The 27,441-nt window shown below is 34.5% G+C and overlaps 1 protein-coding gene across 3 annotated transcripts in view; it reads right to left on the bottom strand.

Annotated features, from left to right (window-relative positions):
• Positions 1-27,441, bottom strand: part of SHPRH (SNF2 histone linker PHD RING helicase) — a 78,704-nt gene that overhangs the window by 15,196 nt on the left and 36,067 nt on the right. For all 3 annotated transcript variants that reach the window (XM_036906886.2, XM_036906887.2, XM_057489126.1), the window contains 9 exons: positions 26,148-26,255; positions 25,054-25,196; positions 21,996-22,169; positions 21,613-21,675; positions 20,643-20,868; positions 18,783-18,926; positions 17,704-17,805; positions 11,823-11,894; positions 8,942-9,130 (listed from right to left, as the gene is read on the bottom strand). In XM_036906886.2, coding sequence (XP_036762781.2) covers positions 8,942-9,130; positions 11,823-11,894; positions 17,704-17,805; positions 18,783-18,926; positions 20,643-20,868; positions 21,613-21,675; positions 21,996-22,169; positions 25,054-25,196; positions 26,148-26,255 — 1,221 coding nt within the window. The remainder of the gene's footprint in view (positions 1-8,941; positions 9,131-11,822; positions 11,895-17,703; positions 17,806-18,782; positions 18,927-20,642; positions 20,869-21,612; positions 21,676-21,995; positions 22,170-25,053; positions 25,197-26,147; positions 26,256-27,441) is intronic.

Genomic DNA, 27,441 nt, shown 5'->3' with positions numbered 1-27,441 from the left:
TGTCATGTAGCCTCTTACCTACTCCAAATAAGAGCAACTAACTTATTTTCATCAGAGTTAAACCTGACTGGAGTAAGGTAGCTCCGAAGACTCTGGTGTCTATTGTAAAATTCTGAGAACCTAAATTTTGAGTTACAAGTTGTTAAATGTGTTCAAAGGATAGAAAACTCAGTTTGTTTCTTTGTCACTATATTCAGTAGACTGAAATAATTCTAATCATCATCAAGAAATATCTGACTTAGACTTTGATCAACCCCTCCCCTCAAGAATGGGACTGAATATTTTACCAATGCAAACTTGGAGATACTACATTTCATTCCCTGATGTCTTATTACTGAGGAAAGAGGGAACAATAATATTAACAGGAAGAATTCTTGAGTATTGTGTAGAAAATACACTCCAGTTGGGTTCACTCTATTCTCTTCATGTCCATTTCCTATCTGTTGAGATTCCTTATTTAGGGAAGGAATGCAGTGAAGTGCTACATGTACTTGATTTATATAAATACAAGAAAAATAGTGCTCTATATGACTACAAAGTTATTATTGCTTTGTACTTTTTGTTAATGACTTCTAGAATCATAGTGAAAACTGGGACAGTCTGAAGCATCGCCTGGGAATCCATGACACTGAACCAAAGTCTGTGGCCCTTTATATCCCTTCTCCACCAGTCAGTCTGTCCTTCTTCCCTTGGTTCCTTCTATTTTCTCTATTTACTTAATCTGTCTACATTCCTTGCCCACTCCTCTTTCTTTGGAATATCTATAGATTCTTATGATCATGCTTAGCACCACTTGTAGAATTAAGGGCTAAAGTGGCTGCTAAGTTCTAAGAACAGCAGAAAAAGTCAACATAAGGGAGATGATGAATGTACTTGATCTTACTTTTTATCAAACATTACAGAGAATATTCACATTCAGACTACTGCATGTCAACAGGCAGGCCATATCTTTTAGAGATTTTATGTATATTATATGCATATATATTACACATATTCCCTATGAATGAAATACATAAAAACACTAATATATGTGAAACATTTCAAATAATGTGTTACATTGAAGGGGACTGCCAGTCATCACTCTAAAGTGAAGGCAGAATGAAGTCATTTTCAAGAGTAAAAACTCTAAAATTTGCCATTCACATACTCATTGTGCTAAAATTTCTTAAGAGCAGTATAGCAAGTGAAAAAAAGCATCTTTGAAGATAAATGGATTATTGGTGCCAGATAAAGTTGACACAGAAATGAAGGAAGGAATCCAGAAAAAAATGAGAAGTTCCATTAGACTGGGGTGCCTGAAAGGTTCCTCTTCGAAAAGCAAAGTTTAAATGACATAGGATTAGTATTACATTCCTTTCTACATGACTTCCATCACTCTACTTGGTTTGCTAATAAACAATATTTACCTTATAATATTATACAGCCCCTTTACTGACTTTCTGTAGATAAGGCATGTCTGTAATTATGTAACAAAATGTGAATATTATAAACATTGTAATATAAACTGATACTATAACAAAATATGATGTGGAGGGGAGAAAGACTGAAGGAAGGATAGATACACTAATTTCCTCATATGTCAGTGAAGAATCAGCAGATACTGTCTAAAGCTAGTATTTCAAGAAATAAAATTTATGCATATAAATACATTTACATATATAAACACATATGACCCTCAGTATGAAAGTCATATTGGTGATCTTTATAAACAAAAATAGAAATTGATCACAGTGGAAATGCAAAGAAGGGAAAATGAGAGCATTAGTTTTAATTGTGTATCAGTCCCTTTTATTATGAACTTACTATTTTTCTTTCTTGTTAATTATTCCCACTAAAAAATGACTATACATTTTTGTCTACTTGTATTTCTTAAAGATGAACAAGAGTTTTAGGGGAATGGGTGGGAAGTCTGTAATTCTGGAACCTTTTTAACTTACTACCTTTTCAACTTACCCCAATTGCAGTGATGCAATTGGGATTATATTTAAAACAAGTGAAGTGGTCCTCTGGCTAGGTCATTACCCTACTGCTCCTGCCATGTTACTGTCCCTGCAGTGCCTCTCAATACCCCAGGGTCAAATGGAGGCCTAATTTGTGCTCTCTGCCATAGAAAATGAGTTTCAGCTTTGTCAGAGTGGGACAATCACACCTCAAACAGCACACAGACTTTATTTTAATCTTAGTTATTACTTGGACTGATTTTTGCAGTCTTCACCATCCAAAGCTCTTGAGCCTAGAGATTTTTTGAAGATTTCATCTAACTGAAGAACATCACTTAAAAGAAGACAAATTTAGTTTGGCTTCCCCTCCAACCACCCCCTCCAAAAAGCAGTAATATGACCAACTAAGACTACAACTTGGTGATAAGAATTAGATTTTTCTTCAGGTTTCCTTGGTGTTGTGTAACTTGCTGCAAACAACTTGAATGTTTCCTATTATTGCTCAGAATAGAGTCATTTCCTGTCTTGGTATTGTCTGACTTGCATTACGTTTATTCTAGACTTTACTTTCTGAAACAGCTAACTCTCAAAATGTTTGTGCTGTCCATAGTAGCTCCAGCTGAGCAAGATCAGTTTACATTGTTTTATTTCTGTCTGCACCTGTTTATCATGCTAAAAATCCATGTTGGTATACTGACAGACACAATGTAATGTAGTTATGCAGGTTGTACGACTGGTGTCACCAAGTGGGAATACTTTTCACGTATATGCCTGGGCCAGTGCTGGGTTCTTCAAGCATTCACATATTGAATAAAGCTCAATGGAAACTCCACCTAGGCTATGGGACATCTTACAATTGCACTAGGCTGCAAAAATATTACCTTTTCATTAAACCCTTTGCATAATGATTTCAAAGAGGTAGGTAAACAACTGCAAAAAATTTAAAAATTTTATTTGGATCCAAAGGCTTTTAGGGGTATTATATGTAAATACTATTCAACTGTTTATCTGATATCCATCCATCCACCCACCCACTTACTGAGTATCTGCTACAATCCAGGCATTGTTCTTGATACTGGGGACACAGTAATGAATAAAACTATGTCCCCACCTCATGAACAATGTCTCCACATTTTAATGGAGTTTACACTGCACAAAATATAAGCTTTCATAGTTTCATAAATATAATTTACAGTTTATGTCTTAGATGTCTCTTGTGTGTTCATTTTACTGCAAGCTATTGCTAACTTCAACATGAGACTCACTAACAGTTCAAAATCACAAATGCTAATTGGGTCAGTGAGTAGAAATTGGTTTTTGAAATTGTATTTACTCATGACATTTTCTAACAAAAACACACATTTGCCTTCCAAATTTACCAGTTAATGTTTATGTACAAATATTTTATGTAAAAATATTTAGGTAAGTATAGTTAAATATAATCACTTACGGATTTTATCTGCCAGATTTTATGCCAACTCTAAACTGTCAGAATTTTGCAGTTTTTTCTACCCAGCTGTTTAAGTATATATAGAAAGCAAAGATAGACTTCGTAAGTCACCCATGAATCAGTCAAAAACTCAAAAAAAAGAAAAGAAGAAAGAGGATTCTACCCACAGTAGAATTTGACACATGGTTATTTCTAGACTTCTCTGGGAGTCTGAGTGTAGAAATGTAGTATTTTTTCTCTATAAAAGGTTGTATAAACATCTTTAATATTAATAGATTTGTTTGTAAAAAATGCAGATTCATGAACCACATCCCAGATCTGGTGAGTTAAATTCATGGGAATAGGGTATGCAAAAAGTATTTTAAAAAGTAGGTTAGTTGATTAGACACGGAAGTTTGAGAAGATGAAGCAATTACGCATGTGTGTGGGATGGCTGGGAAGGGTGCTGTTTTGCTGTAGCTCTATCCACGTAGTGTATTTTCTCCTGGACAGAAACTTATGATGTAAGAACTTTGTTCAGTAGGGTCAGGGTTTCCATGGACAAAAATGCTCTGTATGAAACACATCCAAACTCAGACCACAGGGAACATGCCACGTGAGGCTTATATTCTGCCAGGAGGCCTATTGCACTATCCAAAATGCCTGGCTGTTGTCAGAACTTGCAAGGGGAATTTTGTTTACTTTGTGAAATGCCTAGTAGGTTCCAAGGGTCATTTAGGAATACTGTCACATGGGCATTATGGTAGATACAGTCTTTAACCTAAATGCACCCACTAAAGGAAGCACTGTGATCTCAACGTTCATTTTATTTCTACGGTCAGTCAGTAGGATTCCTTACATTGGGAAACACCAGTAGAAAAGAGTCTTATATAATTTAATACTATTTGTATGTCCTCCAAATATCTTTTATTCAAGATCAGGTATATGATTAAACATCGTGTATGATATATTATATTCTTTATGTCCCGGAGTCTTGACATTAATGCTTAGAGTGAAATACACATATCAGATAATATAAAAACTTTAATGAGATAAAAAAATTCTTGGGATTATTTAATAAAGTTCAGAGATTTGGTATCAGCAATAAAAAATTGCAGATTTAGGAATAGTTTGAACATTTATAGAATTTCAAAGTAATGCCTTAACCATTCACAGTGCCATCTTTATTTTATATATGATCACTCCCTCAACTCCAAGGTACATAATATGACCATTTTGTAGGATAGTTTCAGATGCAGTGAGAGTCTAAGAAAACAGGCAGATGCTTCAAGAAGGTGGCAGATAGAGTGCAGAACTGTGACAGAAGTCAGAAAAGGGGACAGGCAGCGGCAGGCAGAAGTGATAGATACAAATGGTGACAGAAAAGGCAGTGAGAAGCAAAAGTAAATGTGGTAAGAAACAATGTGAGAATGTGGAAGAGAGATAAAAATGCTGCCAAAGAGGTTCAGACTCAGACATTGTGTTTAATAAAAAGGAAATACAAGTATATATGCATCAATGAAAAAAAGAGAAATTAACTTTAGTAAATTCTGTAATCATATAAATTTTTATAAGATGCTTCAATTAATTCCTGTGTTCAACACCTAGGAAAGACAGGAAGAAGTTAGAGTATAATAAACAGTATTTGTACGCTGGTACTCTTGTCCCAACAAGATAGCAAATGTAACTGCCTGCCTCTCTCCTGGTGTCTAGGAAAGCTGCCATAAGATGAACAGGTGTTTGGGTTTGATGAGCTCAGTGACTCAGTTCGTAAGGCTGTGCTGTTTACTGGTAGTCAGAGCAATCACTTCCTAGACCTCACTGCCTGAAGCCTGACACAGCAGTTCTTCTGACGCACACTCTCCATACTGTGAGGAATGCTATCACTTAGGGGTCAGGAGCTCTTCTTAGCCAGAAGGTCATCTGTGGTCTTTGGGATGCCTGAGGCCAGAGGAAGACGTAAAAGAGAAGAAAGGGCTGTGAAAGACTGTCTTTATGGGAAGGAAAGGAGAGAGAAACTATGGATGGGGTGGGAAGAAAGAGGAACTGGGGACTGGGAAGGAAAGCAGTTGTGTGTGTGCTGAGGAGGATAAAGTATGACTGCCAAATGCCTCAGAGCTCTTCAGGACACTGTCCCACAGGTCACCTTCCTCTTCACTCAGCACCTCCTTGGCTTGCTTCAAAAATCTATTTATTCAGGGGATTCCCAAATATGAGGCAGGGCTAGGTGACTGCTTAAGTCACGATCCTCTCATCTCTTAACCCTGACCATTCTGTTATTCCCATACTACTCTGTGGTTCCTTCCCACTCACTCACCCTGTCATTTTTCTCTTTCCACTCTTAAACATTGGTGGTTCCTAGTGCTTTATGAGGAACAAACTATTACATTTTTTATCTCTTGGGGAAACACTGCTCCCTTCTTCCTTCTGTAATTAGAACATGGCTGTCGTTTGAACTTACTGATTCCTCAGAAGCCCTTTGCAAAGGAAATGTTCATCTTCCCATATTTCTTGCACTATGAGACTTGAATTCTTTTGGTCTCTAATGCAGTTTTCAGATCATTATTTCTCATTTTTGTAAAAATTTCCATTCTTTTGGGCTTCATAAATCCTAGCTTTTCTTGTCATCATTTACTGAACACTGCCTTTTCATTCACTAAAGAATTTTGGTGCCTAACTCAACATCTGTAACTCTGTATCTCAACTCTAGATATTACATACTGTCCACTTGGACAGCCCATTCATTTAGGTTTCACTGCTTCATTTACTAGCATTGATTCTCCTCCAGGTCACTTGGTTCACCCCTTCTGTAGTCACATCTGGGGTACTGAATATCTGTCACCCTGAAATGACTAATTGGATGCAATGTCCCATTCTCTGATAAGGACACCTACCTGTATAGCTTGTTTGCTCAACAGCCCAACCTATACAGGCTAATGAGATCACTGCTTAATACATCAGCACACTCTTTCCAAGAAACTTATATTGCAAATTAACCCTTCTTTCTCCTGTATCTTCAATCTATCCTTCTTTGCTGGAGATTAAACATGGTCTAGAAAGTTTTATTTTAAACAAAGTAACACCTAAAGAACAACACAAAGTCTTTCTGCATTTCATATTTCCTTCTGGTAACAACTCTGATAGCTAAATTTATGAAATGGTTGGGCATTTTCTCTCTCTACTTAATCATTCTTGTTCACTCCTCATTCTCTCCCAATTTGCTTGCTGCCTTTACATTGCCATTGAAAGAGCTCCTTCTGAAGTCACTATGACCTTCATTAGCCGTGATATTGTAATTGAGCCACCTTCAGCATTGCTAAATACAGCTGGTAATTACCTCCTTTCTGAAGTAGTTCTCCTGCGGCTTCTGTTGACACCATGGTCTTCTGGATAGCCTATGTCTCCAGTTGCTCCTTCTTATTAGTCTTCTTTTTCAGCCCCCCCCACCCCCACTTTACTCAACCTTTAAAAAACTATGGAGTTCTATAGGACCTAATCTCAAGCTAACCTCTATGTTTCTTTCCTTAGGTAATCTCATTCATTCTCATGGTTTTAAAAGTCACTTAAGCCAATGCCTCTGAATTTTATATCTCCAGCTCTACATATCCATACTTTGCTACATAGTTCTACTTGGATGTTTTGGGCACTTCAAATATAGTATGCCTAAATGTACTTCTCTTCCCAATACCTTACAACAACGACCAGACTGTTATTTTCACACCAGAAACAAGGGGTCACCTAGGAAAACTCCTTCATCAACCCTGCCAACATCCTATCTTAATAATCAATCTTACTTTAAATATCTCGAGTTTACCCAGTTCTACCTCCATTGCCATCAACCTAATCAAAGCCATCATCACTACTGTAGTAACCTCCTGAATTGGTTTCTCCAAACTTTTTCTACTCTATTACTGCCAATCTAATTTCTACATTGCAGCAAAAAATCTTATAAAAATTCACTTTGATCATGATACTTCTCCCCTGTAACATGTAGTGGTGTTCTGCTTATAGGGTAAAGAAGATTCTCAAATTGTTAGATGGCCCTTCAACATCTGGCCCCTCTTCAGTTTCCAGACTCATTCCATTCTCCGTTGTGTTTTATATTCCATGGTCACTCAATTCCCTTGAATTCCTTCTCGTCTCAGACTACTATTTTATGCAGTATTTTATGTTTGTTTTCCACATGCTATTTCATGTTTGTTTGTTTTCTGTCTGGCAGCCTCCTCCTCATAAAATCACTTCTTTTTTTGGATAATCCATTATTGGCTAATGGATTCACCCTTGGCTAATTCATTTACCCTTCAAACACCTGTTTAACTGCCATTCCCTCAGAGAAACCAGATTTGATTTTCTTTTATAGTGCTTATCCCAATTACGATGGATTATTTGTTTAATGTCGATGCTTCCTGCCCCAACTTAAACTCCTTACCTCCACTACCAAACTGTAAGATCCAGGAAGGCAGCAATGGTGCAGGTTTTACTGAGTGTATGTTGCATCTGTGAGGCCCAGGCCCATAGTATATACACAACAAACATGAAGGAAATGAATGAATCAAAATTAGTTCATTACAACTTTGGGAATCTGTTTCTCTCAACCCATAGAGAGCAATGTGACTGATAGTTTCAAGTTTTACTTAAATAACAGTGGAAATAAACAGCAATTAGATGTTCTTTAATTCAACTATAGTTTTCTCAGGAGAGGGAACCCAACTGCCTAACTTCTAGTACTAACTTGTAGTTAATTCTACTCACAAATTACAGTCCTTAAAAATAAGTGAGAAAAGAGCATCAAGGACCAGGAGAAGGAATGAATAAAGAAGATTCTATTCAATTTCCTTTTGCTTAAGAGCCAGCTACCCCCATTCTATCAACTAGTCCTTCAGATTTATATTTCCTACTACATTCATATACTGATTTGTCCTTTGTCTAAATTTGGTTAGAAAAAGAAAAAAGAGAAAAACAAGCATGCTTAAGGAAAACAAAGAAAAAAAAGTCTAGGAAAGGTTTTTCAATCAAGCAAACATCCCTGAGGCAGAGAGTCCAATTACAGATCCTGTTTGGATTTCAAATTATAGTCACTTTCTTAGAAATTCTGAAAAGCATGGGAAACAATTAGGAAAATAAAGCCACATTTTGGCTATACGATGAAATATCAATCCATGTCTTTTAAAAAAATAGCACTTCCTTGTTGTTAAAAGTCTTCACTAACTTCCATAGTATCTATTTTTTCCTTCAATTTGATTGGGCACATCCTTTTCCCCTGATATCCAGGGCTGAATGAAAGAATAAGGAAATAGTTTTCTTGACCTAAGTCTCTAATTTAACCAGTGCTCTATCTCTCTGCAGTGACAGAGTTATGGAAGATCACAGGGACGTGGAATTCTCCCTCCCACAGGGAAGAATCAGATGGTAAAAGCTGACGCTTTCAGGCAGCGTACTTACAGACGGACAATAGTGGTTTCTACGTATTTGCTGTGCCAGCCTTGTTCTAATTTTGATGTTTTCACTGCCAAATACTGATACCTATTATATTGTTCTCCCTGTGCTTCCACCTAATCTTAACCTACTTTACCTTTACAGGGATGTCCTTTTCCTGTCTGGCTTTCTCTGAAGTACACACATATGAAATTTCTTTGTGTGACGTGGTCTGGCGGCAGATGGCACACGTTATGGATCTTCTGTGAGACCCCACGCTGTACTGTTTGATAATAATTGAAATGCATTCATTACAGAAACAGTGCCCACAGGTCAGTACTGACCACTGAAAAAGAAAACACACAGAAGATGTGTCAGTGAGATGCCATCAAATGACTTACACCTACAAATATGTTAAAAGGTGGAGACGGGAGTCACAGTTTTACTTCCTAAATATTTTATGACATTAATATTCTGTAAGTCATAAAAGCTAAGCTCTATTTTTAAATTAACGATATTTTAGTCCAACCAGAGTAAGCTTTCACAGGCTTTAGTTCAACTCAAATAGTGAGCACAACAGTCACCATTACTCTGTAAGAAGTTGGTGTTTCCATTTCAGAACTTAAGAAAATTGCAAGTTACTTCTTTAGCACTGTAACAGCAGACAAAAAAGAGGAACTGAGAAAAATGTTAATTTAGAGATAATATCATACTCAATATACTCTACACAACATATTAAGAAGAGTTATATTTTCACATTTTAAAGTACTTATATAGAATATGAGATTTATTTTAAAAGTTGCTGTGGCCCTTTAAAAAAAACCTAAATAAATAAATAATTCAAAAAATATTTGTGAAAATGCCACTGTTTTATTTCAAGAGAAGTACAGTGATCCTCTCTGAATCTCTGGAGCCGACCATGGAATCTCCCCCTTTTTTGGCAATCGGATATAGAAGAGCATTAAATTTAACTCAGGTGTCTGTCTGAAAGCTATAGCATCTTAAGCAAATCTTGTAACCTTTTCCACCTGGTAAACAACAATTAAAAACTGAGTGATATCGTGAATGGCAAGGCTCCCAGGCCCTAAGCTGTGTCTTTTCTAGGATTTGGATATGTATGGATGTGTAAGAAAAGAGGTGTATGGCTTGGTCCACCCGAGGTCCTTGGCAGGATGGACCAAGAAGCCCCTTGGAAATGAACTCACACTAAGGGAAGAGAAAAATGAGGTAAGCTTGGTTTTCAAACAATTTTTTAGAAGTGGGAGACGTTATTTGGGGATTTATTAGCTGATGCAGTTCTCTGGTTCTGTGGCTATTCTCCTGCTCTCAAGAACTTGTGCCAGAGTCCTCAGGGGTTAAGGAGCTATTTCACTAGCATTTGTATAGACATAGAGCAGCACTATTCTGTACGCTGTGTACCTCTAGTGCCACTGGGAGATGAAGGGCACTTCCTCTATTTGAGGGGCCTTGTGTGAGCTCAGAATGGACATACTTCTCAACGAAAGTTCACCTACATCTGCAATTCTGGAGAAGCCAGAGACACCTGGTACCAGAGCATGAAGAGTGACTGAAATTTGACTGAAGTGGCCCAAACAGAAGAACATACAAAAGACAGGCCTCCAGGGGTTTATTGGCTATTATATATGTGCTATTGCCAACAGATTCTCTAAAGTAGGAGAGAAGGGGAATGGGAAGCTAAGGGGAAAGGATCTACTAGATCCTACCAATTGTGAATACGAACAGTTTATAAAAAGCAAAGTTCTGTTAATCTTATTGTAATCCAATGTTTTCCTACGTGTGGGGGATTTGGATTATGCTAAAATTAAATGAAATAATGCGTATCAAAGAACTTTAAAAAACTGGAAATGTTTGAGCCAAAAATTAAATAAAATTTCTGAGACAATATAGTTGCATGAATTTTATCAAAACTAAAAGCATAAAAGCACAAAACTAAAAGCACAAAACTATTTCCATCATGATCCTTTCCATTTTTATCACAATTTCAATCGCATTTTTATCTTTTTATCTTTTCTAGGATTTGGATATGTATGGACGTGTATGAAAAGGTGTATGGCTCTCAATCTTTTATCATTGGCTTTTCTCAGAATCAGCAGTACCTGTACCTTACTATTCTTCTGCTTAATTCCCAATGTAATTTAATCTATCCATTTAAGACTCATCATCAATTAAGTATCCTTTAAAATCTCACTGTTTCCATAAATTGTGAAAACTAAAAGGTACTCTTTCTGATTCCTGCTGGTCAGAATATGGAACTCACATACTTGACTTTCTACTCTCAGTTACGTAGGAAAAAAAAGAGCCAAGGACACTTTTACTCATTTAATAGTAGTAGGCTTATCTTTCAAATTTTGAAGAGCAATGAATATTCTGATATTGTAAATATTGATTTATTACACAAGTAGGAATTTATAGTTTCAAATATCACAACTGGATAAAAATAAGAATCTCTTTAAGGGAACTAATTTGGTGTCAAGTTTATAGACATCTGTATACTAATATTTACAAAGAAACATATTTATGCTTAACTGATACAAGGGTCTTGTAAAAATCATATCTAAGTTCTCCAAGGAGAGATGTTATTTGTACTTCAAAGCCTGGTACTATTAAGTATTAATAATCCCAATTAAGAGCTGTTTACTATCTTTGTAGTGTCTTGTTAAGTAAATCCATATATGCTGTATTACCTGTACAATTACCAAATAACCATGTTAAACTGACAAAGTCAAGTTACCTTCATCCAATTTTGTGACTGGAAACAACACTCAGAACTACGCATCTTTTAATGATAAAGAACAAGTTATTCTAGAAATATGCACCTAAAACTTGAGGGAAAACTCTACTCAAATGTATGTGGCATTAAGCATGTCACTTACCCTTTGGCCCTATTTTTTAAGATGGAGGCAATATTTGCCTTATATACAAAGTTGTCATGAGAGAAAAAAGATAGAAAGAGATACCATGCCTCTGAAAACTGTAAAGTGTTTTATAAATACATGTGATATTTATTATAATTTCACCTGTTTTCCCAGCCGCCGAGCACAGATTGGACAGGGTTCTGGATTAATACCCCCTGAAGTTTTGTCTTGAGACTACCCAAAAAAGAATTAAAAAACATATTAGTTACATCTGAAAACCTGATACATGTTTTACAAGTCATTTATAGAAGTAAATGCTGGCAAATAGCTGTCCTTTGAACCACACAGTCTGAACTGCACCAGTCCACTTACATGTGGGTTTTATCAATAACTATATTGAAAATATTTTTGGAGATATGTGAAAATTTGAAGAAACATTTTCTTTTCTCTAACTTACTGTAAAAGTACAGTATAAAGTACATACAAAACACAAAATATGTGTTAACCAACTGTTTGTAAGGCTTCCGGTCAACAGTAGGCTGTTAACAGTTAAGTTTTGGGGAGAGTCAAAAGTTATACTCGGATTTTTGACTACACTGGGGTCAGTGCTCCTAACCTCCCTGTTAAGGGTCAGCTGTATATATAATTTTATTCTATTATTCCTGAGATTGACAAATAACATTTATTCAAGGAGTAAAAAATGTGTCAACAATTTATAGTTTGAGTTATCATATTATTGTATTTTTGAATATCCAGAAGGCAAAATGAAAAGCAAAATACAACTTGCCTAAGTTCTCAAAACTTTACTTTCAATCTAGACTTTGTTATAAAGAAATATATATTATTTGTAGAACATAAAATTTGGAATTTTGAAATAAAGTCTCCTTTCTTAAAAATTATGGAGAAAATCTTTTCTTACTCTGCATATCCACCTGGCATGAGATCACAAACTTGGGAAGAGACAACATTTACTTATGTATATCCTTACTAATACTGATTTCTTCTCAGTATCTTTTTTCTAATCTCATTAAGGCAAAGCAAATAACTAGAAAGCAGAAATACTTTTGATTTGAGATCTATCTGTGCCTGGAAATCATACTGAAGTATAATAACTTTTCAAAGTCTCTTTAAAACTATCTCAAAAATTGGAGAGCTTCAAAAAGTCACCAAGTGGGCAGGTTTTAATACTCAGGAAAACATAAATTAATTAGACTCAAAGATTACTGAAGTTTTTAAGTCTGTGGTTCCACTAACCAAATAAACATTTTTAAAAACTTGATTATCCTTTGACTTTAATTAGTAAACAAAAAAGCTACATTGTTTATGGATTCAGCAATTCTATGGGTTCAAATCAGTTCTATTAACTATAAGTATGCAGGCATTTAAAAATGCTGAACTGAATTATTCTTTCCTCTGTTAATTACTGATTTGTTTCAGATAACACATAAACAAACTACCTAAAAATTTAGTGGCTAAAACAAACATTTCTCATGATTCTATGGGTCACCTGGGTAATCTGGGGATGGGCTGACTTGGGTGAGGCAGGATGATCCAGGACAGGCTCATGCTCATGTTTAGCAGTTGGTGGGCTGGCTGGTCTGGGGAAAGTGCTGAGCTGAGGTTTCTGTTCCTCAAGAAAAGAAACCTGGGCTTCTTCACTTAATCTCAGGGTTCCAAAGAGAAACAAGATTGGAAGAACTCTAATGTACATTGGCTTTTAAGTCTCTGTTTGTCTTGAGGCCAAACACAAGTCAGATGACCAAGCCCAGAGTCAAGGTAGGAAGAGAGCATCTATAGGCAGGTACAATAAGGGGCATTGCTAAAGCATTTTGTAAACAAGTTGTCATAACTTAAAATACCTCCTTTTCTAATTTATTTAAAGCAAAGATTAACATTTTTTTCCATAAAGGGCCTGGATGCAAACAGTATAGGCTTTTTGGTTACATGGTCTCTGTTGCAAACAACCAACTCTACTAGTATTTTAGCACAAAAGCGGCCATAAAAAATATGTAAAGGAGTAAGCATGCTTGTGCTTTGTAAATAAAACTTATTTACAAAAACAGATCATGGGCTGAATTTGTCCCATTCATAACTGTCTGCAGATCCCTGATCTAAAGTTGTAAATTTCTAAGCAAGCCTTAGCTGCATATTGTCACATACTTTCATTTTTGTTCATTTCAGAACAATTTCTAATTTCCACTGTGACTTCTTTGCCTCGTGGCTTATTTAGAAGTGTTTTGTTAATTTCTGAACATCTGGGGATTTATCTGATTATCTTTCCATATTGATTTCTAGTTTAATTCCTCTTTAGTTAGAAAACATACTCATGTATTACTTTAATCCTTTGAAAACTGTAAGAGTTGCTTTTTGGATTAGCGGAAGGTCTACTTTGGTAAATGTTCCATGTATACCTAACAAAGTGCCTGCCACATTCTCTGGGTAGAGTGGTCTGTCAATTAGGTCACGGTTGTTCACAGTGTTCAAATGGTCAATATTCTTACTGATCTTTTTGTTCATTTGTCTGAAGTATGGAAGAATTTTATAATAGTTAACCTCTGCTTAACTCCTTTTGTGTATGTATTTTAGTTCTGCATGTGTTCTATATCCTATAAAACAGCATTGCTGCTTTACACAGTCAATATTGTTTTATATTTACCTATGTATTTAAACTTTCTCTTTTTCTGTATTCCTTCCTGTAGTTGCATCTTTCAATCTGGAATAATTTTCCTTCAGTCCAAAGAAGTTCCTTTAATAGTTGATGTAGTGTGAGTCTACTGGGAATGAATTCTTTCAGTTTTTGTTTCTTTACAAACATCTTTTTTTCACTGTTTCATAGTATTTGAAAGATGTTCCACCATTACTTGGTTACACAGAGAAGCTGTGGAAACCAGTTAACAATGGAATGACATCTTTAAAATGCTGAAACAGCTTTCTGTGTAGTCAACACAGAGAATGCATGTAGTCACCAGTTTTATGGTGCTCCTTTGAAAACACATATTTTTTGTCTTTTTTCTAATTCTAGTTAAGTTTTTTTTCATTATTTTTGATTTCTAACAGTTTGATTATGATATTCCTATGTGGGCTTTTAAAAAAAATTCTGGTTGGGGTTCTCTGAGCTTCTTGAATCAGTAAGACATTGCCATTGTCTTTCATGAGTTTTGGAAAATTCTCAGCCATTTACTTCAAGTTGCTTTTCTCATAATTTACCTTTTTTTCCTGATACTCCAATTACATGTAGGCTAGATCATATGACTTATCCCACATCTCTTTTACTCTATTTTGTTCTTTATTTTTATTTATATATATGCATCTTTATATTGGTATTTTCTGTTTAACTGTTCTTGAGTTCACTAATTTTGTCATTTTCTGCATCTGGACACCATCCAATGAGTTTTTATTTTCAGATACTAGATTCTGCAGTTCCAAAGTGTCCATTTGATTTTACTGTATATATTCTAATTTGTTTTATCAATGTTGTCCAGTTTTTCTTCTTTTTTAATGTATTAATCATAATTAAAGCCTTTTCCTGCTATGTCAACAATCTTGATTATCTATAGGTCTGCTTCTACTGTCCATTTCTTCCCTTTCAATTATTGGTCACATTTTCCTGCCTTTCACATTTCTTGTAATATTTTTATTGTATGCTAGATTTCCCAATTTGTTTACATAACAAACTGCAGAGACAAAATTTGAATACATTTTCCTCCTGCAAGGATCACCTTTATCCCTGACAGGCAGTTAGGTTGAGGGGTGAGTGGCTGGCTAATCACCTCAATCCAGTAAAACAGGGAGCTGGTTTTAGGGAATGGTAGGAAGTTTAGTTCAAAATCAGTCCCCCTATAGTTTCAAGTGTCTCAAGGGTAAGACCTGTGAGGTATTTGTTGTGGACCCCTTTCTCTAGTGGGGTAAACAGTCCCCTAAGTATTTTAAGACTGATGAAAATTTTACTTTATTTCTAGATCAGGCCTTGCTATCACACAACCAAAAACACTGAGCAAATGACTGAAGTTTGTTGAATTGTATGTCACTCTGCTCTCAGTGATTAATTTACATTTAATTTGCCAAGTTTGGTTGAATCACTAACATCTGATTCATCACAATTTGATCAGTTCCCATGATCTGTCCACATCAAATTACTCTAATTACCTTGAAGTTAGGGACCAAGTCTGTTTATCTCAAACTGCTAGTATAATGCATATACATAGTGGGCGTTCAGTAAGTATTTGTTGACTGCCAGAAAAATTTATCATTTAAAAAATCTGTTTAGTTCACTACCTTTTGTTTATTTTGAATAAACATAATCACACAAATTTGGGATGACATTCCACTAATAATATTAGACATTTTTTTCTCTCAACTTTCTAAAACAAGCATTTTATAATATTCACTGAAAATACCATTTAAAATATTTATATCATAATCTCACTATAAGAATAAACCATGATTTATGTAAACACTGTACTTTTTTTTGGACATTTAGCCTTCCCAGTTTATTAATATTATAAATAGCACTGTAATAAATATCCTTATAACTAATTCACTTCCTAAATTTCTATTTACTTAGAGTATTTAGGAAAACTTCTACAAATTATTGAGTCATAGAATATGAATTATTTGAAACTGTTAATATATGGTAAAGTGCTGTCAGGGAAAGGCTATGTAGTTTATATCCCCATAGGTAATGCACGAAATACCTGTTCACTGCCCTATTACAACTGTGGAGTGTTACTTAAAAAGTGTTTGCCTACTTGTCGGCAGAAAATGGTATCTGTTTAATCTGATTTTCCTTCATTTATAGATTAAATGTTTTTTCTTATATTATTAGCCAAATTGGGTTTTCTTAGGCAGATGATACTCTTGGAATTTTAATTTTTCAAAAATAATTCAACATGTAAAGTATATCAACTTATATCCTATAATCAACAACCTCTGAGTTTTAATTTCACATTCAAAGTATAGAAATCTTATGTTTTAGGAATTCATGGCCAGGAATTTCAAGACTTTTTTTTCCAAATGTAATTTTGTTAATGTTAGCATTTTGCCTGGGGGGGATGTTTTTCTGTCATTTTCTCCTGCCAGCATATTAGTAGTCATCATCATAGTAATAATAATATGGTGACAGTATTAACAGTGAACACCTAGAAAGTGCTTATTTAACCAGGAACTACTCTAGCACTTCTATATATATTAATTTATATAATCCTCAAAAGAGCCTTACAAGATAGTTATTATTCTCATATTACAGATGGAGCAACTTGAATAGAGTCTTATATCTAGAAAATAGTGGTGTCATGATTCAAACTTGAACTTTCTCGTTCCAAAGTCTATCTTCTTAACTATCATACTTTTACCTACAATGATTGTCCAACTTTTCATTTTGTCACTACTAGGATTTCCTGATTCTCTTCAATATATTTTGTACCAGTTTTTTAGACAAACTAGTCTACTGCTTTCCTTTATTTGCCCTATCCCAAAATTAACTTTTATATCTTGTTCTGATAAGATACCCTGCCAACTGCCATTTACCCTTACAAAAAAAGGGAACATATAATTCATCGATGTCCAATATAATACTTTGTTCACAACTCAGAAAATGTATTGTGAATTATATAACAATTCATTACCACATCTTCTGATTTACCTTTCCAAACACATTTCCAGAGTTTCAAAGAACAAATTAAAAAAACCACTGTGTATGCATTAATGAGTGCATGTGTATATATTATATAATGTTATCTTTACTTGGGGTACATTGTACTACATCTATTGTTCAAGGCTCTGAACTACAGTGTGTTTACATTGTTCTATATGATATAGTACACACCACTTATATTTTCTGTGTAACATACTTTCTATAAGCATCATCTTGTGATCTGTGTAGCTATGATACATGTAACTAGTGTTCTGACTCATACCACTAACACAAACAAAAGATTAAATAAGAAAATCTTATTTATAGGACTAACAGACTAAATGGAAGGGGTCACTAAAGTGGTATACTGAAATACAGTATGAGAAAAGTCATATCTTTTAAAAACAATACCTTTTTCAAGTTAGTTAGGTAAAGATGATGTCCAAGTTTTTTCTGAAGCTGTGAAGTGGCAACAGCTTTATCATTTAATAGTTTTATACGATTTTGTTCTACCTAAAAAACAAAACAACTTCTTTATTCTCTCTCAAAAAGACAGTAAAATTATGTAAAACATGCACAATTCTTTCCCATATTTTGCTTTACAGAGGCTAAAATTCAATATAGAGTTCTTCTAAATATGAAGTTTCCCTATATACTTGAGGTTGAATAAAAATCAACCCAGACTGTATTTATATCCATGGCATAAATAAAAATTAAATGATTGCTGCTTTGGCAAGAGTGATTTTATGAAATCCAAAGTAGAATCTTCCCGAACACTCACTCTCTTCCTTCCTTTCCCCAGTAGAATATAGTAGGCAGAAAAGGAGTATGCAAATAAAAGGAATTTGTTTTCATAGGAAATACTTGTTGAGAATTCATATTTTAGAAGTGAAGTGAGATAGTATATTATGAATATTTCCAAGTTTTTCTAAGTTACAGTCTCCAAACTTTATAGGACAAAAAAGACTTAAAAGATCAAACACACATAAGGAATAAAAATAAATTATAATGGAAATTATATTTTTAATATGGAAGAGAAAAGGTGGAGTTATTTTTTGATCCTGAGAAATAAAGAGGGCTTTATTATAAGGTAAGCTGTCAATATCTGTTCATTAGCAAAGGAAAACTTGAAAGAAAAGGTTGTTTGTTTGTAAGGAAGGCTTTTCTACTTCTGGAAAAGCTGAGGTAATAAGGACATATGTCTAAAAACTGCCCAAGAACACCTTTAGGTTTTGGCACATAGAAGGTGATCAAAAACACATGAATGTACAATCTGGGAAGAAATAAAAACCAAAATAGTGGTATGAAATGGCTCATCTTTGACCATTTTTGACCTACAACACCAAACAATTTCATTCGGCTCAAACTAAGAGTAGAGATTAAATACATACTTCTGAAGGAGATTACTGCCTTGCTATCTCTTCTACAGATATTGGATTTTTGTGACATCTATTTGCTGTGCTCCTTCCTGTGATTTACTTGCAAATTACCTCATGTGGTTCAATGATATGAAGAACAGGAGGACTGGGCTTTGGCTCTTCAGGATGACGCACTCTCAGTCGTTCTGTAGCCATTGCAAGTTCATCAACAGCAGATACACGATTCCTTAGAGCCATCCAATATTCATGCAGCAACTGGAGGAATAGAAAAAAAAAAAGAGACAGGAACAAAATTAAATTGGTAAAGTGCACATAATTAAAATTGGTTAAAACCACCAAGATGTGCATGTCTTCAGTGAGGTCCAAGACATATACATATTTTTCATTAAATGTCTAAGGTATAAGCAATTTTAGAACTGTCAGGATGAGGAAGTAGGACTGAATAATCACCATAGGAAACTGCAGAGTACTGCCTCTTCAGACTCTAAGGAACAGAATACCTGAAGATTTCTCAGTGGGACCAACGATCTTTATAAACATTAGGCTATGGAATCTATTTTTTAAAGAAATATTTTTATTATAAAATGTCTCACATATTCAAAATAATATGTATATATGATAATGGGAATACTAAAATACACAACCAAGTACTCTTCATCCAATTTAAGAAAGAGCAATACTAATTCCTCGAAAAGCCTTTGTGTTCCTTCTCAATTGTACCATTCTCTTTCCCCACACATTCTTCAACTCCCCCCAACAATGGACTAACCAATAATCTGAATTGGACTTATTACTTTGTACTTTTCACTGGAGTTATACTGATCTATACTTAATAATTTAGTTATGAATGTTTCTGAAATTTATAGAAACGCTATAATAGGTATAAAATTTTTGATATGCTTTCTTCACTAACATTACTTTGAGGTAGATTCTGATTGATGAGTTTAACAGTTGTTTACTTATTTGCATTGCTGTAAAAGGGTTTTAGTTTGCAGTGTTGTGGAGGAGAAATGTACAAAGATTTGGGAGAACTGCATGATAGGCATTCCTCTAGCACAGAATCTGTGGCCAAACCAAGACACAGGAAAAAAGCAGAGGAAAATGGATATTGTATATAGTACTGTCTCCTTCCATGGCTTGTTGGAATTAACTGCGATAAAGTGCTTTTGCATTTAGAATAGTAATATGAGAAGAAAAAATTATGAGACGATGATAAGTGACTTTATTGAAGTATTACTCCCCAATTTATCAAACATATGAAATGATATTATAGACAGCACATCTTCTTTCTGGATAGAAATTTTTATCTTGCTTTAAGAGGCAAGAACTTCAGATTTTAAAAAAAAAGATACCAAGTAGAATTAAAACATTATAAATAAAACACTTTTTTCATTTCCTAGCCCATCTCACCTGCAAAGTAGGATAATGGATAACAAATTCCACATAAATAATTACTCAATATTAATGAATTCAGGAATCTCATCTCAAGTGCATAGTTATAATGTGAATTTATAAGTATAAATATGAAGGGTTACTTTGTGCTTTACTGCAAGGTTTCCAGCCTTGCAGGTTGAGAAATATTTACTTTATTCTCTAACTTTCAGGGTTGTTGTTATTTGGTCGTTATTCTTTCAGCAAAAGCAAAACAACAAAACACAGCACAAAATCCTACTCTGATTTCACAGAATAGCACTGCAAGATCAAGCTAAGAAGACAATGAAACACGTTCATAGCTAAATAAAGGAAAAATCATTTTAATGACTGTCTTTCAGTAATTTAATAAATAAAAGATCCTCGGTATTATTATATTATTTTTTATTACACTCATTACATTTTCAGGAAAGAGAAATTATGACACCTCAAGTGTCCAAAGCAGGTTTTTAAAAACTGAACAGAGAAAAAGCAAAGTAGCAAATGAAAGTATTTTCATTTTTAAAATTGGAAAGAGTACTGATATTTAAAATATTGTACCTTATATTCTTTCTTCCATGCTTCAAAGAGATCCATTGAAGTACTTCCTTCATCAATTAATGCAACATCAAATCTATGTGATTTTGCAAATGACAGTAACACTTTCATAGACCTCTCTGTCTCACTTATTGCCCACAGACCCCGGTTGGTGGTAGGCATTCGATCATCCACTAGTCCTTCTTCATCCTCTATCATTTCCTCAAATATTGCAGTGTGGCCTTTGACTCTGCACATATACAAGAGCAAAACAACAGCAACTATTGTCAGTGGGTAATAAGCATTGTAAAAGTCATACGGGCAGAGCCAATAGGGAGGCAAGGTCAGTAAGTTTTCACCAACAACCTTCAATGCCATGTCTATATCATCAAGCTTGCAAGTCTTTAGAAAAACAACAATAACTCTCAAAATGCTTGATATATCATAAATTTGTCCAGTGTTTATTGAGAGCAACCTGGCATCATAAAAAATGGCTATAAATTCCAGGCTAAAATCTCTCTCTGAGAATTAAAAGAATATAAAACACAAACTACCACCAACATCGACCATGCAAAAACAAAACAAAACTAACAAACCCATGTATCAAACATTATGCCAAGCAATTATGTGCATTTTCTTACATAATATTCTTAAGAAACTCAGTGAGGTTAAGTGCTGCTATTATCTTCATTTCACATGTGAGGAAGCTGAGGCATGGTGAAGTAATTTGTCTACAACACTGGGCATGGATTTGAGACTCTTATTACTCCCTGAAAACTGTCTCCAAATTACACATTACTACATGACATGAGCATTTGGTAACTTCTGCGTAGGTGAAACTGAGCATGTTAAATGATCAAAGGACAAAGTTTACTGAATTGATGGAATAAAAGAAAAAAATGTAAAATAGGAAAATGCAGTCTTACAAATCAAAATGCTAAGTCTTTAAAAATATTTCATTCTCCTGATGGGAAATAACAATCAGAGAACTTACATGTGAGAAAACAGCTTCGATTCATACTCTGTGAACAATTCATCAGCCTTACAAAAGACACAGCTAGAAAAGAAGAAATTATCAGAGAAGTATTCACAAACATAACCAGCTATCAGGCAGTTTCTAAGAGAGGTTTAGTATTTGATACTTAGCTTTTTCTTTACAATAAATGTGCCATTAAAAAAAGCAAAATATATAGTTTTCAGTATGTGGTTCTTGAGAGTTTGTGTTTTGAAAAGTTAGATTAATAATACATCTCTTTCTACTTCTGTCAAATTCAATGAAAGAAGCTTTATGATATGAGCCACGGTCTTCTCCTCTCAGAAGAAATTCGCCTTGGTGGAAAGGCGCCATTTCATTGCAGGAGCTCTCCTACCACCTACCAGTTGAGAGGAAGTCTGGTTGGCCGGAGGTGGCAGATGGTTGCAGATTCAATAATATCACGAGATGGAGGTCCCTCCAGGTTTCTTACAGCCTCTCTTACCAGCTTCTGGAATTTATTTAGCTCCTCCATTTGTGTTGTAAGTAAGTACTGAAGACCTCTGCAGTCATAGAACCTGATTCCCGTCATCAGCACAATGCACAACACAGAAGAGTAGTAGTAGGTTAGTTTCCTCAAATTCAAAAAATGGTACCAAACAAAGTGGTAAAAGAACTGCAGCATTTTATCTAGCTGCACTTGAGGGAGTTTACTTTCAAAGTGTATTCCATCAGTATCTAATAGCAGACAAAGTATAACAACATTGGGTTATTTACTATAATTGATGCCCCAAATGGCTGATAGTCCCTCCACAAGGACTGAAACAGAGTTCACACAATTTGTTTATTTCTCAGATGTTTTTGAAAGATCAGACTGCCACATTCTTTTTTAATGCTGACTGACTACAGATGTCCCTCCTGAATCCTTGTTCTATATGGAGAGGTGACTACAGGATGAAAAATAAAGACAGAAAATTGGGAAGATGAAAAATGGCCAAGACTTACATTCCTTGTTACAAAGACATTTTATATATCTATACATAAAATATATGTGTATATTTGATCACATATATACATTTTATATATCTATTCTATTAAGCATTTACTGTATGCAGGCACTTTGCTAAACATCTTTTGTTTAATCTCGACAGACACTATTAAACTCATGTTATGGATGAAGCTTAATGAATAAAGTAATTTAGTTGAAGTTACAAAGTTATTATATTGCAGAACTAGGAGTTAAACCCAAACACAATGCTCTTAGCCATTTTGATAAACTAAATGAAGTAGGCTAAAATTATACAGATGTATCTCTATGGGTTTATGAAAGGAAAAAGAAAATCTAGAGTAATTAAGAAATTAGAAAATAGAAAATAAAAACAGGATTTGTTTTCTTTTTAAGATGAGAGTATTCACTTCTCCTTCCTAAAAAGCCATATGCCCTCCTCTCCAGATTGTTCAGAAGAGCCCACTCTCCTTCCTGAAAGCTTTCCCAGTATTCCACGGTACTAATCTATTCATTTTAACAGTTTGTTATGTTCAGTTTTTAAACGTCTCATATTTCTTAAATTGTCCATAAGTCTTGTCTTCTCATTAAGCTAACTTTTTAGAAGATAAGAATTCTATCATACCCATTTAAAAAAAACATTCATAGTAGGCACAGAATAGCTACTCAATAATTTCTAAAAGAATATGCACAGGGGTACTGGAACACAATTAGGCTCTAAGTATTATTCACAAATTATGTGACAAAGGGTTGAAAAACATTATTATAGATCAGTATTTAACAAGTCTTAACAATGTTCTCTCCTGCAGACCCTTTAAGTAAAAGAAGAAAACATAGTAATAGCAGGTAACACCTGAATATCATATTAAATGGTAGGCACTATTCTAAGTAAGCACTTTACAAATATTAATTTACTAATCCTCACAACAATGTTGTGTGATTTTATAGATGAAGAAACTAAGACACAGAGAGTTTATATGACTTCCCAAGGTCAAAGAGCTAATGAGTGGTGGAGTTCAGATCTGAACACAGTCTGACATGAGAACCTATCTGTTCTTAACCTTAATCTACATAGCCTTTCCCAAGAATCATTAACAAGCAAGTATGAATAATTTGGCTTCTGAGATAGCAATATTATTAAATATAACAGCAGTGTTAAAATGATCTTTGACAACATATGTAAAGAAAAATAATTAAGTTACCTATAGTAGTTACACATTTTGAAGTGTGTTTTGTTACTTTCTATTTATGTGCAATGTTTTTAATAAAATGTTTGTGTGATGAATGTTTTACATTGCCCATTGCATTGGTCCTTTCACGGCACTGGGACCTTGAAACATTTAATAGGGATATGTTCTAATAAGCAATTTGCAACTTTTAAGTCATTTCTGTGTGGTTTAAGAAAAACAACTTTAAAATAATTTTAATATTACCAGCCAATTACACAATATTGGCAGATCACATTTGGATATAGCTTTAAAACTGGATAAAATGAACTATGACTTAATTATAACTTATCCTGGAATAGGGTTTCTTGGGTTTAAAGTGAAAAAGACAAGTGTACTCAAAAGCATAATACCTCAGAAATGAGAAGCCCATCAAGTTCTGTATGTTGAAGAAACACATCTAAGTTAATAATGACACATGGAACAGGTAGCATCTCTTTAGGGTTCTAGCAGACATTTGGAAAAGCTCTGAGAAGAGCATATGAAAGCACTTTAAAACATTTCAAAGATATTCTTATGCTGAACTTTTTACTGAAAACTAACATTAATCCCAACGCTAACTTTATATTGAGATGTGATCTGAGAAGCAATAAAGGATCCTCTCACTCTCTGTCCCCCTACAAAGACTCAACATTCTGTCACAACACCTCAATTCCCCACATTAGACAGACATTCCTGTGGGTCAAACCACTGAAGGTACTTTCAACAGAATGAATTTGGTCTTTGGGAAGAATTGTTCACCATTTACACACCAAGAGCAATAATCCAACTCACCAATGAAGACACTGAAGAATGGTGAGTGTTAGGAGAAGAAGGATGGGGAGAGAAAGTAGGTAACTCTACAGTATAAAACCTGGGCCACTGTGGCTCTATGATGCTTAGCTCTCAGGTAATGAATTACACAGGACAAAATTCTCCAAAACAAAGTCTGTTTCAAAACTTTGCTTATAATTGATTTTGGGTGTGTCCAACATAGATACAAAGAAAACACTTTAAGCAGATTAAAACACTAAAAAGATAACATTTAGAAATGACTAATATATAGAAAAAAGGTTTCTCATTTAGACTTATACCTAGTATTTTGGTTTGAAAGGTACTCTTAACGGCAAGGAAAAATCCAGATGTTCATAACCATATTACTCTGATATCTAATTCCACCTCTTAATACTAAATGATCTGATTATCTGGGGTGACTAGTCATAGCTGTTCTATTTTGTACTATTTTCTTACTTTTCTAACATAGAAAGCTTGCCAGTTTGTTGCTTGTAGCTGCTGGCTATTTCATTTCGCACTCGCTGAATAAGCTCCCCATCAATAGCAAATTCTATTGCTCTGTCAATCACATTTAGCCACCAAGGAGAAACAGAATAAATCTGTAAAAAAAAAAAAGACAAGAGCTGATCAATCAATGTTTTTTTTTTAGTACTCACTTTATTTCTATTACTGGGAAGGGTGCTGTGAAAAAGTCAAAGGAAGCAATAAATGCTACTTCTAAAGGAATTATTATAGTGGGATAAAAGTATACATAATTCTATATAATGGATGAGTACAATTTTGCACATATTTTTAAGAACACCGGTTTCCTGACTACTTTGGATGAATGAGAATTTATTGTATACACTTGTATAACAAAGCTGTGCTAAAAAAATACTTTACCAAAAAGAAAATTCAGTAGTATATATATTTGAAAAAGTAATAGGCCTCTTTCTCAGAATAAAGACAGACATCATGCTAACCTTCAGCTAATTGACTAGATTTTACTCAACAAATAATCTATGATAACAAGATCACATGCCTAAATACTAAATAATTAACTAGAAGAATAAAACATGGAATAACTCGTTAAAATCAAAAAGTAAAAGTACATTTTGTGTAACCTTAGACTTTGCTACTGATTTTATAAAAGAGAAATTTTAGAAATGACAAATGACAAGTATTCTGTAAGAAAAATGCATGTGTTTTAATGTTCTGACATCTTAAAAGAAAAGATTTTGTAAACATACACATCTTAGATCAAAAGGAGGTGATGGAAGTCGTTACTTCCTTCAAAAGACCACTTGTCGCATACCCACGGTAAGAGGAAACCCATTGCAGCTTATATGAAAGAGATAACTTCCAAATAGGTGATTTATTTATGCATCTGTTCATTCAATCAATAAACACTGCTGACAGCAAATAAACTTTTATTGTGGGCCAGGCACCATACTAGGTGCCAACAATTCCAAGAATAATAATACTGTTCAAGTTTCTTCCTAAATCAAAACAAAAATCAAAAGGCTATGAGGAGACAAACACAAGCAAGCAAAGTCATTTTGGGGATGTACCTTTCTCTGCAGCTCACATATCATCTGCTGTACAGGCTGCAAAGCTTGCTGCGCGTCGGCAACTTCTGTATTACACTTGCTCATGTAATGCTCTCGCAGCTGTTTGGCCTGTGTTGGAACCGGAAACAAATACAAACTTTCATTCCAGGTCTAGAAAATAATTTAGTATGATGTTTCAAGAACAATATGGTTATTACGTATATATTTAAAGCTACTTAACTCAGTTGAGGCATAAATATTTCAAGTGTACTGTTGAGAACATAGAAGTCATGCTAGAAATTCCTAGGATGTATATTAAAGAAAACACATTTATTTGTAAGTCATAAAATTTAAGAGATCCCAAGGGTTAACTCCCTAAATTTAAGAAAAAAGAGAACAGTGATATTTCAAAATATGAGGCAAAGGAAGGATACCTTTTAGTATTTGTCTGAATTATTTATTATGCTTTCTTGGAATTACTTCAGTTTAGAAATAATATTTGAGAATATATAATAACACAGGTGTTATAAATTGAACTGCCTTCCACCCCAAATCAATATAGTGAAGCCCCAAACCCCAGTGAGACCATACTTGGTAAGGCCTTTATTAAAAAGGTAATCAAATGAAGAAATGTAGTTATATGAGATCACAAGGGTGGAACCCTAACTCAATATGACTGGTAGCCTTAAAAGAAAAGAGAGAGACACCAAGGTTGCAAGCACACAAAGAAAAGGCCACCTGAGGATACAGCGAGAAGGCAGCCATATATAAGCCAAGGAGAGAGTCCCCAGGAGAAAGTAACTCTGCTGACATCTTGATCTGGAACAGCCAACCTCTAGAACCATGAGAAATGAATTTACACAGTCTATGGTATTTGGTTATGGCAGCAATAGAGAACTAATACAAGAGGGATTTAAACTTCTTCCCCTTTCAACTTTTCCAGATAAATCGAAGGGCCACATTATTTGTCAATGAAATAGTGAAAAATTTTATTCTTATAAATCACCATTAGGAAACTTGTGAAAATTCTTCACTTTCTTCCATTTAACTGAAATACTTAACTTGTTTCTGAAACTATTTTATGAATAAAGAGAGGAGATCAAAGGCTAGATAGGATACTGGGAGGAAAACTGGAAAGACTACTAAACTGAAAAATCTCACGCTCCCACATAGTAGTGGATAGAGTCACATGAACTTGTCTATACTAAGCCACTTCTGACTCAAGAAAATGGCAATTTCATGAGGTTTAAATGAACAGATACATCTCTTTGGACTAGTCATTTCATTTCCCTGGGTTTTTGTTACTTCATTTGCA

Source organism: Manis pentadactyla, chromosome 12 (assembly GCF_030020395.1).
Source record: "Manis pentadactyla isolate mManPen7 chromosome 12, mManPen7.hap1, whole genome shotgun sequence".
Lineage (NCBI taxonomy): Eukaryota > Metazoa > Chordata > Mammalia > Pholidota > Manidae > Manis > Manis pentadactyla.
The sequence above is the reverse complement of the archived record's forward strand: the minus strand, read 5'-3'. Positions and strand labels throughout refer to the sequence as shown.